This window comes from Podarcis pityusensis, assembly GCF_964106645.2.
Source record: "Podarcis pityusensis genome assembly, chromosome: 7".
NCBI lineage: Eukaryota > Metazoa > Chordata > Lepidosauria > Squamata > Lacertidae > Podarcis > Podarcis pityusensis.
Window position 1 is genome coordinate 80,081,579 of NC_138031.1, and position 13,087 is coordinate 80,094,665.

At 41.1% G+C, this 13,087-nt stretch overlaps 1 protein-coding gene across 1 annotated transcript; it reads left to right on the forward strand.

Annotated features, from left to right (window-relative positions):
- Positions 1 to 637: 637 nt before the first annotated feature.
- On the forward strand, positions 638 to 9,741 carry LOC308482034 (carboxymethylenebutenolidase homolog). Its single transcript, XM_081015024.1, has 6 exons — positions 638 to 822; positions 4,772 to 4,986; positions 6,315 to 6,422; positions 7,775 to 7,917; positions 9,058 to 9,149; positions 9,448 to 9,741. The coding sequence occupies exons 2-6, from the start codon at positions 4,772 to 4,774 to the stop codon at positions 9,625 to 9,627; spliced, it is 738 nt and encodes a 245-aa protein (XP_080871150.1). The 5' UTR covers positions 638 to 822; the 3' UTR covers positions 9,628 to 9,741.
- Positions 9,742 to 13,087: the final 3,346 nt, after the last annotated feature.

A 13,087-nucleotide genomic window follows, 5' to 3' on the forward strand; every position in this document is an offset into this window, starting at 1 on the left:
GGTAAAGATTTAATGTTATAATATTTTAAGATTAAAGATTAGGATAAACAAAGAGGGGAAGGATTTGCTGAACCAACAAACTAAATTGGAATACAAAAAAGGGAGGCGTGAGGAGGTCCGGGAAACAAGCTAATGAAAAATAAGTAATGGAAAGATTGAGTTGTTTTTAATTATTTTTATTTTGTATTTTTCTTTTTTTCTTTTGTAATATTTTGAAAATCTTAATAAATATCTTACAAAAAAAAATAAGCTATACATCACAATTGCAGCAAAGGTTATACGGTTAACAAATCAATGTGGCATTTATAATCTATAAAACAATATTAACGTGAGCAGAAGAGCAACTAAAAAAATAAGCTAAGCACTGTTAAGCTCATACACATGTTCACAACTAATGTGAGATAGAATAAAGTAGATTTTTTTTTAACAGCAAAACAGCAGAGCTGTGGCAAGATGTCGTTTCTTACGTTTTGTGTGCACAGTTGAATGGGCTAGGAATAAATAAGGAAACAGAGAAGACTAGTGTATGCTAAAGAAGCACGATTGGAAAGCAGAGGAGGAGGAGTTAAAGCCTCCTCCCACCTCCTAGCTGGGTTATTCTGGTTCACCTCTGGTGCTGTTTTGTAATACGTAAGCAAATTCTTTTTTCTTTTTCATGAAGGCTGCAGCAGTCCCACTCAGGGAAGCTGTGTGGGAGAAGCCGCAGCACCCGTTAGCAGACAAGCTGATTTCTTTTCCCTTTTAAAAATCTTTCACAGCTTTGGGAAATAACCCTTTCTAACCTCCCAGAAGAAAAGAAAACGGAGAACTTTGGAATTCCAGGTACGTAAGAGTCCCAGCGTGATATGCCAAAGTGTTTTCTGCAAGAAGTTGAGTGGGAGGGAAGCAGAGATGCCTTCATGAGTGTATGGCGCCTTGATAAAAATAACTGACGGCAACAGCTTGCTCATCGGTTCTCCTGCACTTTTAGTAAGGTTCGATTTACCCACATCTATTTCAAAATGTGTAGCTCTATTGGCGGAGAGACGCAGCGCCAGCTCCAGGATTTTGGCAACCCACAGACTTGGAATTTTCAATGAGCTTCGTTAACTGTAAAAAAGGCAAGCATGGAGGCCATGCATTATCTCACATAAAAAGGTAAAGGGAGCCCTGACCATTAGGTCCAGCCGTGGTCGACTCTGGGGTTGCAGCGCTCATCTCGCTTTACTGGCCCAGGAAGCCGGCATACAGCTCCGGGTCATGTGGCCAGCATGACTAAGCCGCTTCTGGCAAAACCAGAGCAGCACACGGAAATGCCGTTTACCTTCCCGCTGGAGCGGTACCTCTTTATCCACTTGCACTTTGACGTGCTTTCGAACTGCTAGGTTGGCAGGAGCAGGGACCGAGCAACAGGAGCTCATCCCGTCGCAGGGATTCGAACCGCCGACCTTCTGATTGGAAAGCCCTAGGCTCTGTGGTTTAACCCACAGCGCCACCCGCGTCCCTTATTATCTCACATAGATCCTGACATTTTTGGGAACTCTTCTGCAAAGCGAAAATTATATCACTGTTGAGGTGGAGTAAATGCCCAGACTTGCCACCCTCTGGAGCTAGATCTGGACTTCACCCCCTGCCCTGGCTCCAGACTTAACTTGTGGCCACACGTTGAAGCATTCTCTAATAATAAGAGTAGCTGGGGGCTTTTGCAACAGCATCTGACGCACCATCTTTCCCAGCTAGGAGTCCCATTTTCCTCATTGCATGTAGGCACTACCCATTTTAAGGTTGGTGGAAGGGCTCCAGTATACTTCCCAAAATCAATGTGCAAACACATGGGTAGGCAAACTAAGGCCCGGGGGCCGAATCCGGCCCAATCACCTTCTAAATCCGGCCCTCAGACGGTCCGGGAATCAGAGTGTTTTTACATGAGTAGAATGTGGCTGTTTATTTAAAATGCATCTCTGGGTTATTTTGGGGGCCTGCCTGGTGTTTTTACATGAGTAGAATGTGTGATTTTATTTAAAATGCATCTCTGGGTTATTTGTGGGGCAGAGGAATGTGTTCATTTTTTTCCTTCAAAATATAGTCCGGCCTCCCACAAGGTCTGAGGGACAGTGGACCGGCCCACTGCTGAAAAAGTTTGCTGACCCCTGTGCAAAGACATAAAGAATTCTGAACACTATGGAGAAACCCCCAAAAATGTTGTTTGGTGACTGTTAACTGTGTGAGAAAATACCATGTCTGCGAAGAGATTAAAATTATCACAAGGACATCATGGGACCAGCATCAGCAAGATCTTGGGTTATTCATTAACTGCTGTTCCATTGTTGCCGTGAACAAACTGCAAAGATAAATAATTCGATTCTGCTCTTTAGCCTCTCTGACTTCTTTAACACACACACACACACACACACACACACACACAGAGTGGTACCTCTGGTTGTGAACGGGATCTGTTCCGGAGGCCCGTTCGCAACATGAGAAGAACGCAACCTGCAGCAGCGCATCTGTGCATGTGCGGGTTGCGATTCGCCACTTCTGTGCATGCGCGTGGCGTCATTTTGCGCTTCTGTGAATGTGTGAGCGGCGAAACCCAGAAGTAACCCTTTCTGGTACTTCCGGGTCGCCGCGGGACGTAACCTGAAAGAATGTAACATGAAGCGGACGTAACATGAGGTATGACTGTATTTACTTTGACGTAACGGTTACACAATTACAGAAAATCAAAATGAAAAATGAAACAACTACCATCAGAGAGCCATCTCCAAGTACACCAACAGAGCTTTGCCGAAGTGTATATGCTAAAACCATCACAATCTTAACATGAAATGATGCATAGGAACATCCATTGTTGGCCACAAAGAAAAAGATAGATTGCATCAGCAGCAATTCTGGTATGCAGGGTTTTGTACAAAGGCATGAGGAAAGGAGAAAAAAATAGTGATTAAAATATGTGCTTCATGAATGCCAAACTGCGCTAAAGACCATAGGCACTGTTCTACCATATGCCTCATGGTTTGCATAATCAATAAAGTCACCCCAGATAGCATAACAGTTGTCGTGTTTCCCCTGGCCTTTTGCTACCCTTGGTATGATTTAGGCTGTAAGTACTTGGCAGTAACCCCCACTGAATTCAGCGGTACATTCCTGCAATCTTAGGATTGCCGTTCACTTTATGCACATTGGCAAGTCTTCCATTCACATTTTCACCCTTCTTCCTTGCATTTCTAGCCAACAGAAACAATTCCCAAGGGTCCCCAAATCTGTGTGGAAAAACAGGTCCTAAATTCAGACTGTAATAATTGACTCCAATGAGCATATGGATAGTGACCAAAAAGCCAGAACCACACCAAAAGAAAGTGAATTAGAAATTTATCTGCAAACAAGTGACAAATGGTGAAAAATAATAAATATGCATTTAAAATAGTAATTGATATAGAAGTAATAGAATTATATAACATGAATTACATGAATAAATGAAACCATTATAAGTCCATTATAAGCACTAGGTGGAAAAATATAAAGATATTTGCATTAGCTACGTAAGGTATATAAGAAAGCAATTATTTTCCTAGCATCCTCCCTCCAGTCCAGGTAATTAAAGAGCAAAAGTACCAAGATTTTGTACTTTATCATGATATGATAAAGGTATTCTTATATTCTAAAACAACATAGAAAAAGGTACTTAAGATTTTAAAGTAAAATCTTAGGGCTTTGTGGAATAATGAATCAAAGGTCCATATCACTCCAGTGAGGTTTCCAGTGGAAGATTCCTGAGCAAAAACAACCCATTAGGATTAGGAAAAATAAAAAAGGGGGAAAGAAACAAGCCTAAGAAAAATCTAGGATTTTTTTGTGTGTGTTAGGAAGAATGATTCATGTGTTCAAGGATGTTTTTCTGCTCCTCCAGCCTTTGACTTAGGCATATGATCATCATCATGGCTTCTTGAAACCAAACTTTGGTTCATACAATAAGTGGAACTGTTCCTTCCATGTAGGACCCCAGAACCCAGATAATAAGTTTCAAGAAGACCTAATTAACAGAGGTTGCAAGAGACAACAAAGGGAAAGGGGAGATGGGGGACGCCTCATTCCGTGAAGGTGAACACTTTTCCATTCACAGAAAGAGATTTAAGGTGCAAGCCCCTAAGATTTCTTTAAGAAAAGTTAAAAGCACAGTGCCAAGAAAATCATTGTGCCATTTATGGTGGCCCTAATTAAAAATCAGCGATTCCTCTTGGAATCCGTGAGTTGATCTTTTGATAATTTTGATGTATCTGATATGTTTTTATCTGACTCTATGCATCACAGGTGGGACGCGGGTGGTGCTGTGGGTTAAACCATAGAGCCTAGGGACTTGTCGATCAGAAGGTCGGCAGTTCGAATCCCCGCAACGGGGTGAGCTCCCGTTGCTCGGTCCCTGCTCCTGCCAACATAGCAGTTCAAAAGCACATCAAAGTGCAAGTAGATAAATAGGCACTGCTCCGGCGGGAAGGTAAACAGTGTTTCCGTGCGCTGCTCTGGTTCTCCAGAAGCAGCTTAGTCATACTGGCCACATGACCCGGAAGCTTTACCCCAGCTCCCTCGATCAATAAAGCAAGATATGCGCCGCAACCCCAGAGTCGGCCACGACTGGACCTAATGGTTAGGGGTTCCTTTACCTTTACCTTTATGCATCACAGAGCACTCGTGCAGTCTCGCAACAACCCCCTGCAGCAACTGTAGAGTATACAGACTTATTTCTATTAAACTTTAGTTACATTAACCTTTATGCATCTTTAAAACTTTACAGATGGCTAATGAAGAAAAACCATGCCCTTGTGACATTGGAGACAAATTTGAATATGAAGGGCACGGGCAAGAAATTTCTGTTGGGCACATCAAGGCCTACATCAACAAGCCCTCCCACAGCACAGACAAAGCTGTGATTGTGATTCATGACATTTTTGGATGGCAGCTACCAAACACAAGATACATAGCAGATATGCTCGCATCCCATGGATATACGTGAGAAATTGTCTCTATTTTTCTTAGTCTTATCTCTTTCAGTTGACATATTTCTGCATTATGAATTGTGAATGCAAAGTGCAAGCTGATGTAGTTGTTCAAAAATACTTTGCTTGACTAAACGTTTTACCTTTAGCTGAAGTAGTAAATGTGTATTATTTATATCCAAGCCACTCTGGGCAGCTTACAGAATATATATAAAACATAATAAAGCACCAAACATTAAAAACTTCCCGATACAGGGCTGCCTTCAGAGGTCTTCCAAAAGTTATGTAGTTCTTAATCTCCTTGACATCTGAAGGGAGGGCGTTCCACAGGGAGGGTGCCACTACTGAGAAGGCCCTCTGCCTTCTGAAAAGGCTCTCTGCCCTATTCTGATTAATAGTATATGTTGGAGACCCACAAGAAATTGCAAGGGGAGCAAGTGAGAATACACATTGGGCCACTCTGATTTACAAATAAAAACAACCTGAAACCTATAATGGAAGAGTTCGCAGCATCACCACCAAAGGCACCAGCTTCTCTTGCTCTGCAGGACACATTCCAGTTTCTCCCTGCTTTCTGGTTACATCACACTGTTTCTCTTAAACTATAACCTCCAACATTAAAAAAACTTCCCTATACAGGGCTGCCTTCAGGCGCCTTCTAAAAATCAGATAGTTGTTTATTTCCTTGACATCTGGTGGCATGGTGTTCCACAGGGAGGGTGCTACTACCGAGAAGGCCCTCTGGTTCCCTGTAACCTCACTTCTCGCAGTGAGGTAATTGCTAGAAGGCCCTTGGAGCTGAACCTCATTGTCCAGGCTGAACGATGGAGGTAGAGACGCTCCTTCAGGTATTCTGGGCTGAGGCTGTTTAAGGCTTTAAAGGTTAGCACCAACATTTTGAATTGTGCTCGGAAATGTACTGGGAGCCAATGAAGGTCTTTCAGGACCAGTGTCTTGGCAGCTCCTCCCAGTCACCAGTCTAGCTGCTGCATTCTGGATTAGTTGTAGTTGCCTTCTGCCTGATTCCCTGTAATTTCACTTCTCGCAATGAGGGAAGAACCAAAAGGCCCTCAGATCTAGATATCAGTGTCCAGGCTGGACAATAGAGAGGGAGATCCCCCTTCAGGTATACAAGGCCGAGGCTGTTTCGGGATTTAAAGGTGTATACCAACACGCTGAATTGTGCTCAGGAATGTGCTGGGAGCCAGTGTAGATCCTTTAGGAACAGTGTTATATGGGCACAGTGGCTGTTCCCAGTCTAGCTGTCATATTCTGGATTAGTTGTATTTATACTAGTGCTGTGATATTTGAAAAATGAACTTAAATTTATTTTCTATGCAGAGCAATTTGTCCAGACTTTTATAAGGGACAAGAACCTTGGAAGCTATCTAATGATTGGTCTGCATTCGATGACTGGCTAAAAACACGAGATTCCAAGGATATCAACAAGTAAGGGCTTAAGTTAATTTCTTTTTTCCTTAAAAAATGTTTAGGGGTACTCTCATTTTCCAACTCATATTGAAATACTGCCCCTCAATGTGGCCAAACTTAGATTCACAAAATGTTTAGGGGTATGCGTAAACCCATGTACCCCCAGATAAAAAGCACTGATTCCTGCTGTGGATTTTTGAGGCTGATGATATGATTGATCAGATTAAACTGTACATGTGGAGAGAGGATTTGCAGATTTTGGCCTCTGATAAAACTGTTCGGCACCATTGGCTATATTATCATTTATGGTGGGAATGTAAATTAGGGCAAGATTTTTTGGGTTTTAGCCCTAATATTCTTTACTTGGAGCTTGTTATTTTTTTACCCATATGCAACTGTTCTCATTATTTTATTCTTTATCCGCTTTTAATTCTCATCTGTTCTCATAACAGTTTTCTCTGTTTTATATACATTATAAAATGAGATTTAAAGATCTATACAAAAAAAATTGGCCGTGGAATTATCCTCTACCAACCTCTTGGGTTGAGAGTGTTTAAAGGACAGTAATCTGTGCTTGTTTTTCCCATGTTCATTGGCTTGCAAAGGTGTCACAACGTTGCACCATTTCCCATGCTGTTTTGCATCTTCACAAAACCACTGGGTGGGACAATCTGTAGATTTGGAATAAAAGTATAGCACCCAGCTTTGTCTTTCCATTCCATCAAATCACTGAATGGCAGTTGGATCCTGAGCTACACAGCTGGATTCTGAAATGATACTTTTTTCAAGTGATCGTGAGAACTTATGGGGTACGGCGATTGCCGGAGTTTTGTTTCTTTTGGATGAAGAGAGAGTCCTAAAGTCCTAAAGGAGCTTTGCAATATCTGACTTCATTAAAAAAATATTGACTGTAGGTGGAGACCAAGAGTTTAAACATTACAAAAAGCAAACCTCTGTCCAAAATCAGATGTTGAAAGAAGCACCCTCCACACATACAAAAAAAATGAGCTTTCAACAGGGCAATCTTACCCTCTGCCACTTTCTCTGTTCCATTAAAAAACTGCAGTTTCCCTCACAAAGAAGATAAGGAAGAAACAAATGCCTTTTGACAATATTATTCTCACTTTCTAAATGTGTCTCCAGCCATTTTTTAAGCCTGTGGGCAAATTAACTATAATTTCCCTAACAAAAGACTTTACTGGCAAATTTGCTACTACTTACAAAGGAACTTTGCTGCAGTCCTTTGGCCCCATTAAGCCTTTTTTTGTTTATACCCTTAAATTCCCAACATTGTGCTAATTTGTGAGGGCCCCTTATGTGGGTGTCTTTTCACTGGTGCTTTTTTGTTCACTTATATTTCTGTGCTTTAGGGAAACGGATGTTGTCTTGCAGTATCTGAAGGATCAATGTAATGCAAAGAAGATAGGTGTCATTGGATTTTGTTGGGGTGGAGCTGCAGTACATCATCTGATGTTGAAATATTCTATCTTTAAGGCGGGCGTATCCCTCTATGGTATGTGTAGCTACAATAAGAATATTGATATCACCGTGTGCATTAGAAATAATGGCCAGAATATGCTTTTCTTTGCAGCACAATGTTTTTGACACTTGCACCAGGTTTTAGGAAATATATCCCTGTTATTTTTTGCACAGAAGCTGTTCACATGCAACTCGTATCACCTAATCTGTACTTCCTCATCTGAAATAGTTATGTCTGGTTTTTCATCACCACTCTAAACTTATTCTAGGCTAGCTCAGTGATTACTTTTTTCCTTTCACTCCACCCTAAAGCAAATCTTTTAGAAGGAGGTTTTATTGGGATACAGCTGCCAGAACAATTGAAGGAACCACAGACCTCTGATTATTATAAGATCCTATTATTTTTCTCTGAAATTACATTCATTCAGTACCTGAAAGGCACCAGAAATCATTTTTGTCTTTTCTTTTGCTCCATATGTGCTGTTAAATGACTGGAATTTTAAGCTATTTGTAATCTTTCTGAGGATCGCAAGAGATATTTTGGGCATATCCAAGAGCCTGTTTGCTTGGATGAACCTTCTATGTTTAGAGGCAGCACGCCACTGAATAACAATTGCATAGGAGCAACAATCAAAGATGGATATTACTTCCATGTTCTGCAGATGAGCTTTCCAGAGGCACCTGACTGGCTACCTTAAAAAACCAGACTGTTGAACCAGATATGCTGTTGTTTGATTCAATAGGACTTTCCTTTAATGGACACTCATCCATTAGAGCATGTGTCAATATTAGGAGCCTATTATTTTGTATAGCTCACCACATATAAACTGGTGCTTAATGTCAGGCTTTGCATGAGCACCAATATGAAAGGATGCATTTTACTAACTTAACCAGATCAAAATATTTCATGGGATGTTGACTTGGAATTTACCTGCAAGTCAAACTTGTCAACATCAATATGACTTTGACCAGTCCTTTTGCTCTTCAAGTCCTTGTCTATATGGGATTCACTTTAAGGAGACAAATATGCTGTTGCTCATCCCTGATTTTGAACCTTTGGCAAAATAAAGATATATGAAAGGATTTGCATGCAAAATGTTAAATATTGCACTCTTACGGAAAGTGTTTGGCGTGCTTCATTTTAATGTAACTTTTATTGTTGAATACATTCTAGGAGTGATCAAATTTACAGAGGACAGTTGCAACCTGATGAACCCCACCTTTTTCATTTTTGCAGAGAAAGATGAAGTAATTCCTCTTGACCAAGTAAGGCATTATTTCAAAAACTGAGTTCCTGAATCAAGAGCAATATTCCTGGTGTATAAATTTTGCTGAAGAAAATGCTTTTTTGGGGGTGGGGAATGGCTTACAATTATCCGAAATCCAGAGTATGTTGGCTATTCTGGCTGGCTGAGTTGATATTTCTCTTGGAGATCTGAAGGTCATACATTTATACCATTTTTTTTGTCTCTGTTCCAAGATGTGACAAGTGAACTCTGGCAATCTCATAAAGAAATACATTATTTCAGTACCAGTAATGTGAGGGTATATTTTTTTGTTGCAGGTCACTGCCCTTGAACAGAAGCTGAAACAGCAATGCAAAGTTGATCATGAAGTGAAAATATATCCTGGACAAACTCATGGTTTTGTACATCGTAAAAGGGAAGATATTAACCCTCAAGACAGACCTTACATTGAAGAAGCAAGGAAGGACATGCTGAATTGGCTGAGTAGATACATCTAACTGTCTATTCATCCAAAAACGCATCATGGAAAAATTAGTGACAAGGATATGCTTTTAAAATTTCCAGAAGGAAACATTTGTAACATTTAACATTAAAATATACCACAGACTTAATCTATTTGCCCCCAAACATCCTTCCTCATGCACACAAATGCGCAGACAGACCCATCTGCTGGTGGTGATAGCAACAGCTACAGTGGTGCCTCGCAAGACGAAATTAATCCGTTCCGCGAGTCTCTTCGTCTAGCGGTTTTTTCGTCTTGCGAAGCAACCCTATTAGCGGCTTAGCGGATTAGCGCTATTAGCGGTTTAGCGGCTATTAAAGGCTTAGCGGCTATTAAAGGCTTAGCGGATTAGCGGCTAAAAGGCTATTAGCGGCTTAGAAAAAGGGGGGCGGAAAAAAATTGGAACACTCGCAAAAAGTTTTCGTCTTGCAAAGCAAGCCCATAGGGAAAATCGTCTTGCGAAGCAGCTCAAAAACGGAAAACCCTTTCGTCTAGTGGGTTTTCCATCTTGCGAGGCATTCGTCTTGTGGGGCACCACTGTACCTGACTTTGCTCCATTCAGCAACCTGTGCCTGAGCAGTTCACTACTCACTAATCTTCTCCCTTAGGCACTAGGATGCTCAGCTGGTGAATCTCAGGGCAGGAGTAGACTTCAGTGTGTCTGCTGCACTACCCATCTCTCAGCCAACCAAAGATGAACAACATTTCACCTATTGTTTTGCCTCTTCCTAGTCCTGATTCACCATCACCACCCAACCAAGCCATTGTAGATTTAGCTAGTTAGGGAGGTATCATGAGCTGAGCTACTGCCACTGCTTACAAGTAGACCATGCCCAAGTAGAGAGAAAGTGTGTGAGAGACATACAGTAGCTATTGCAAATGGCAGGTCCTGGTCTTCCCCTACCAGAGTACAGTGCATTAACCACAATCTACTCATGGGCAAAACCAGTTTGAATCAACCAATAAATAAAGTGACCGAGTAATTGGTTAGGGGCAGAAAAGCTGTTTTCTTTTCCTTGGTAACATAGTCCTGAAACATAAAGAAATAACATTTGGTATAATTTTTCTATGTTGATTCCTCTATTCAATAAAGTTTTAAATTGAATTGCATCATATTTATATTCATTGGGTGCCTAAGGGAATATGTCCATTAGCTGTGGTTAGCGATAGGGGAGAAACTCAGTTCGGTACATATTTTCCTGCAAATTTATCTGATTTATACTTCCCAAAGCAAGATGTGAACCAAATTGCAGCTACCCTTAGAAATTTGCTTCTCCAAATTTTTGCAGTGCGCTTCTGAATGAAGAATTGGGTGGCCATCTGTCATGGATGCTTTAGATGAGATTCCTGCTTGGCAGGGGGTTGGACTAGATGACCCTTGGCTTCCTTCCAACTCTATGATTCTTCAGTCCGAAAAGGTGTACATGATGCATACATTAGGGGAAAATGTATATAAAGTGTACAGGCTGAGACCAATTCACATGGGGGTTCCATTCTCAGACCCCACACGAAACAGTGGAGCTTTCATAAGTGCACCCCATTCCGTTCTATCTCCATTCCACCCTCTTCCAGGTGCAAAAGGACCAGCACATCAGTGATCGTGCATGACTTGGATACGCCTAAAATGGCCGCCACCTGTATATAAAAATGAATACAGTAGTAACTCAGGTTAAGAACTTAATTCGTTCTGGAGGTCCGTTCTTAACCTGAAACTGTTCTTAACCTGAGGTACCACTTTAGCTAATGGGGCTGCCGCGCCGCCAAAGCATTATTTCTGTTCTCATCCTGAAGCAAAGTTCTTAACCCGAGGTACTATTTCTGGGTTAGCGGAGTCTGTAACCTGAAGCGTCTAACCTGAAGCGTCTGTAACCTGAGGTACCACTGTATAAGTGAAAAGGCGCATTATATTAGGGGAACTTGTTTGAATAAATATATCTTAGACAAAATTGCATACAAAATATGTTTATTAGGATAAAAGATCAAATGCTGATGAGTTTTCATGAAAACTTTCTTTAAAAAATGGGAGATATGCAAATGAATGGCGATATATGCAAATAAACATATTATTTTTTCTTTTGTTATTCAGTACTGTTATGCTGCAGTCTATATATATGATGCAGAAATGTGACAAACGGAATTTAAAGCTATAAAAATGAAACACAGAAATTGATAGCTTTGCTCATCCTTAGCTGTGGTTAAGGAAGTTTGCACAAAAACCTCAGCACTACAAATATTGTGAGGTGAGGCTGATGAATAAACTTCCCTAGTTACACTTCTTTGGAACTTTTTGAAACCATATTTGGAGCCTTTTGTATAACTAGGAAAGATGCATTCTGGAAACTTGGTAGAATAAGAGATAGTCCCTTTCCTGTTTTGATTTTTACAGGCCTCTGGCAATACTCATAATTTTGGAAAATCTGGCACTGTTTCCCTTCGTCTTTCTAATCTGTAGCCGACTCTCTCTCCTAACTGCCACCTCATGGTACACCAATTAAATGAATGTCTACAATTTACCTCAGGCTATCTGGTGGCGGGTGTGTGTCTGTGTGTTGTGTGAGGGAATCCGCGATTCAGCCATGAGCTAATCTAACAAGGGAAGTTTTATTTACCAAAAAAAAAAGAAGTTGGTGAAACAAAGTTGTATCAGGAGACATATTCTTTCAGGTAGAACTAAATTACTTAAACTAAATACAAGGATGTCTCAGGCTTAAACATGGTAGTACAGGCACAGCTTCTCTTTTTAACTCCCTTTACTCAAAATTAGTTGTTACTCTTCAGTTTCTGTTACTCCTTTCTATGTCCTTACGCTTAGTTTGGGCAGGTGCTTCAGGTTTTAACACGGTTTATTAATTGGGTTCGAGAACAGAGGGGTTTCTAGAATAGGTGGTGAAATGCTTGACTCCGTTTCTGCTGCTTCACTCTCGTTCCTTTACTTCGTTATTACAGTGGACTTCTTTTGACACGGCACAGCTTCCTTCACAGCTTAATACCGTTCACGAGTGAGGAATACTTTTTGTCAAGTTACCCACTCTCTTAGCAAACCCACTCCTGAGGTATTCGGATGAGTATAACAGACCCAGAGGATCGCCTCACTCCTTGTTACTGGCATAGGAGTCTCCTTTACCTAGAAGAACTCTCCCCTCCTGACAGGAATGTGATCCGGGTAGCATGTATTCCCACAGGTTCTACCTCTCCTCAGACTCAGCCCACTAAGATGGCGCAACAGCACTTTCCCCCCTGGCGCTGTTGGGCCCGCCCTCACTTAAATATAGTGCACCCACCTCACAGAACACGAATTCCCACAAACTACCTCATATTGTCTTGTGGGCGGACTTGTGTCAGGGAAAACTTAATAATTTGGAGTCTCGGGCAGGATTTGTTCAAATAAACAATAAAGATTTTATTTAACAAAGGAAGTTTATGACACAAGTGGATAAAACACAGGATACTATGGC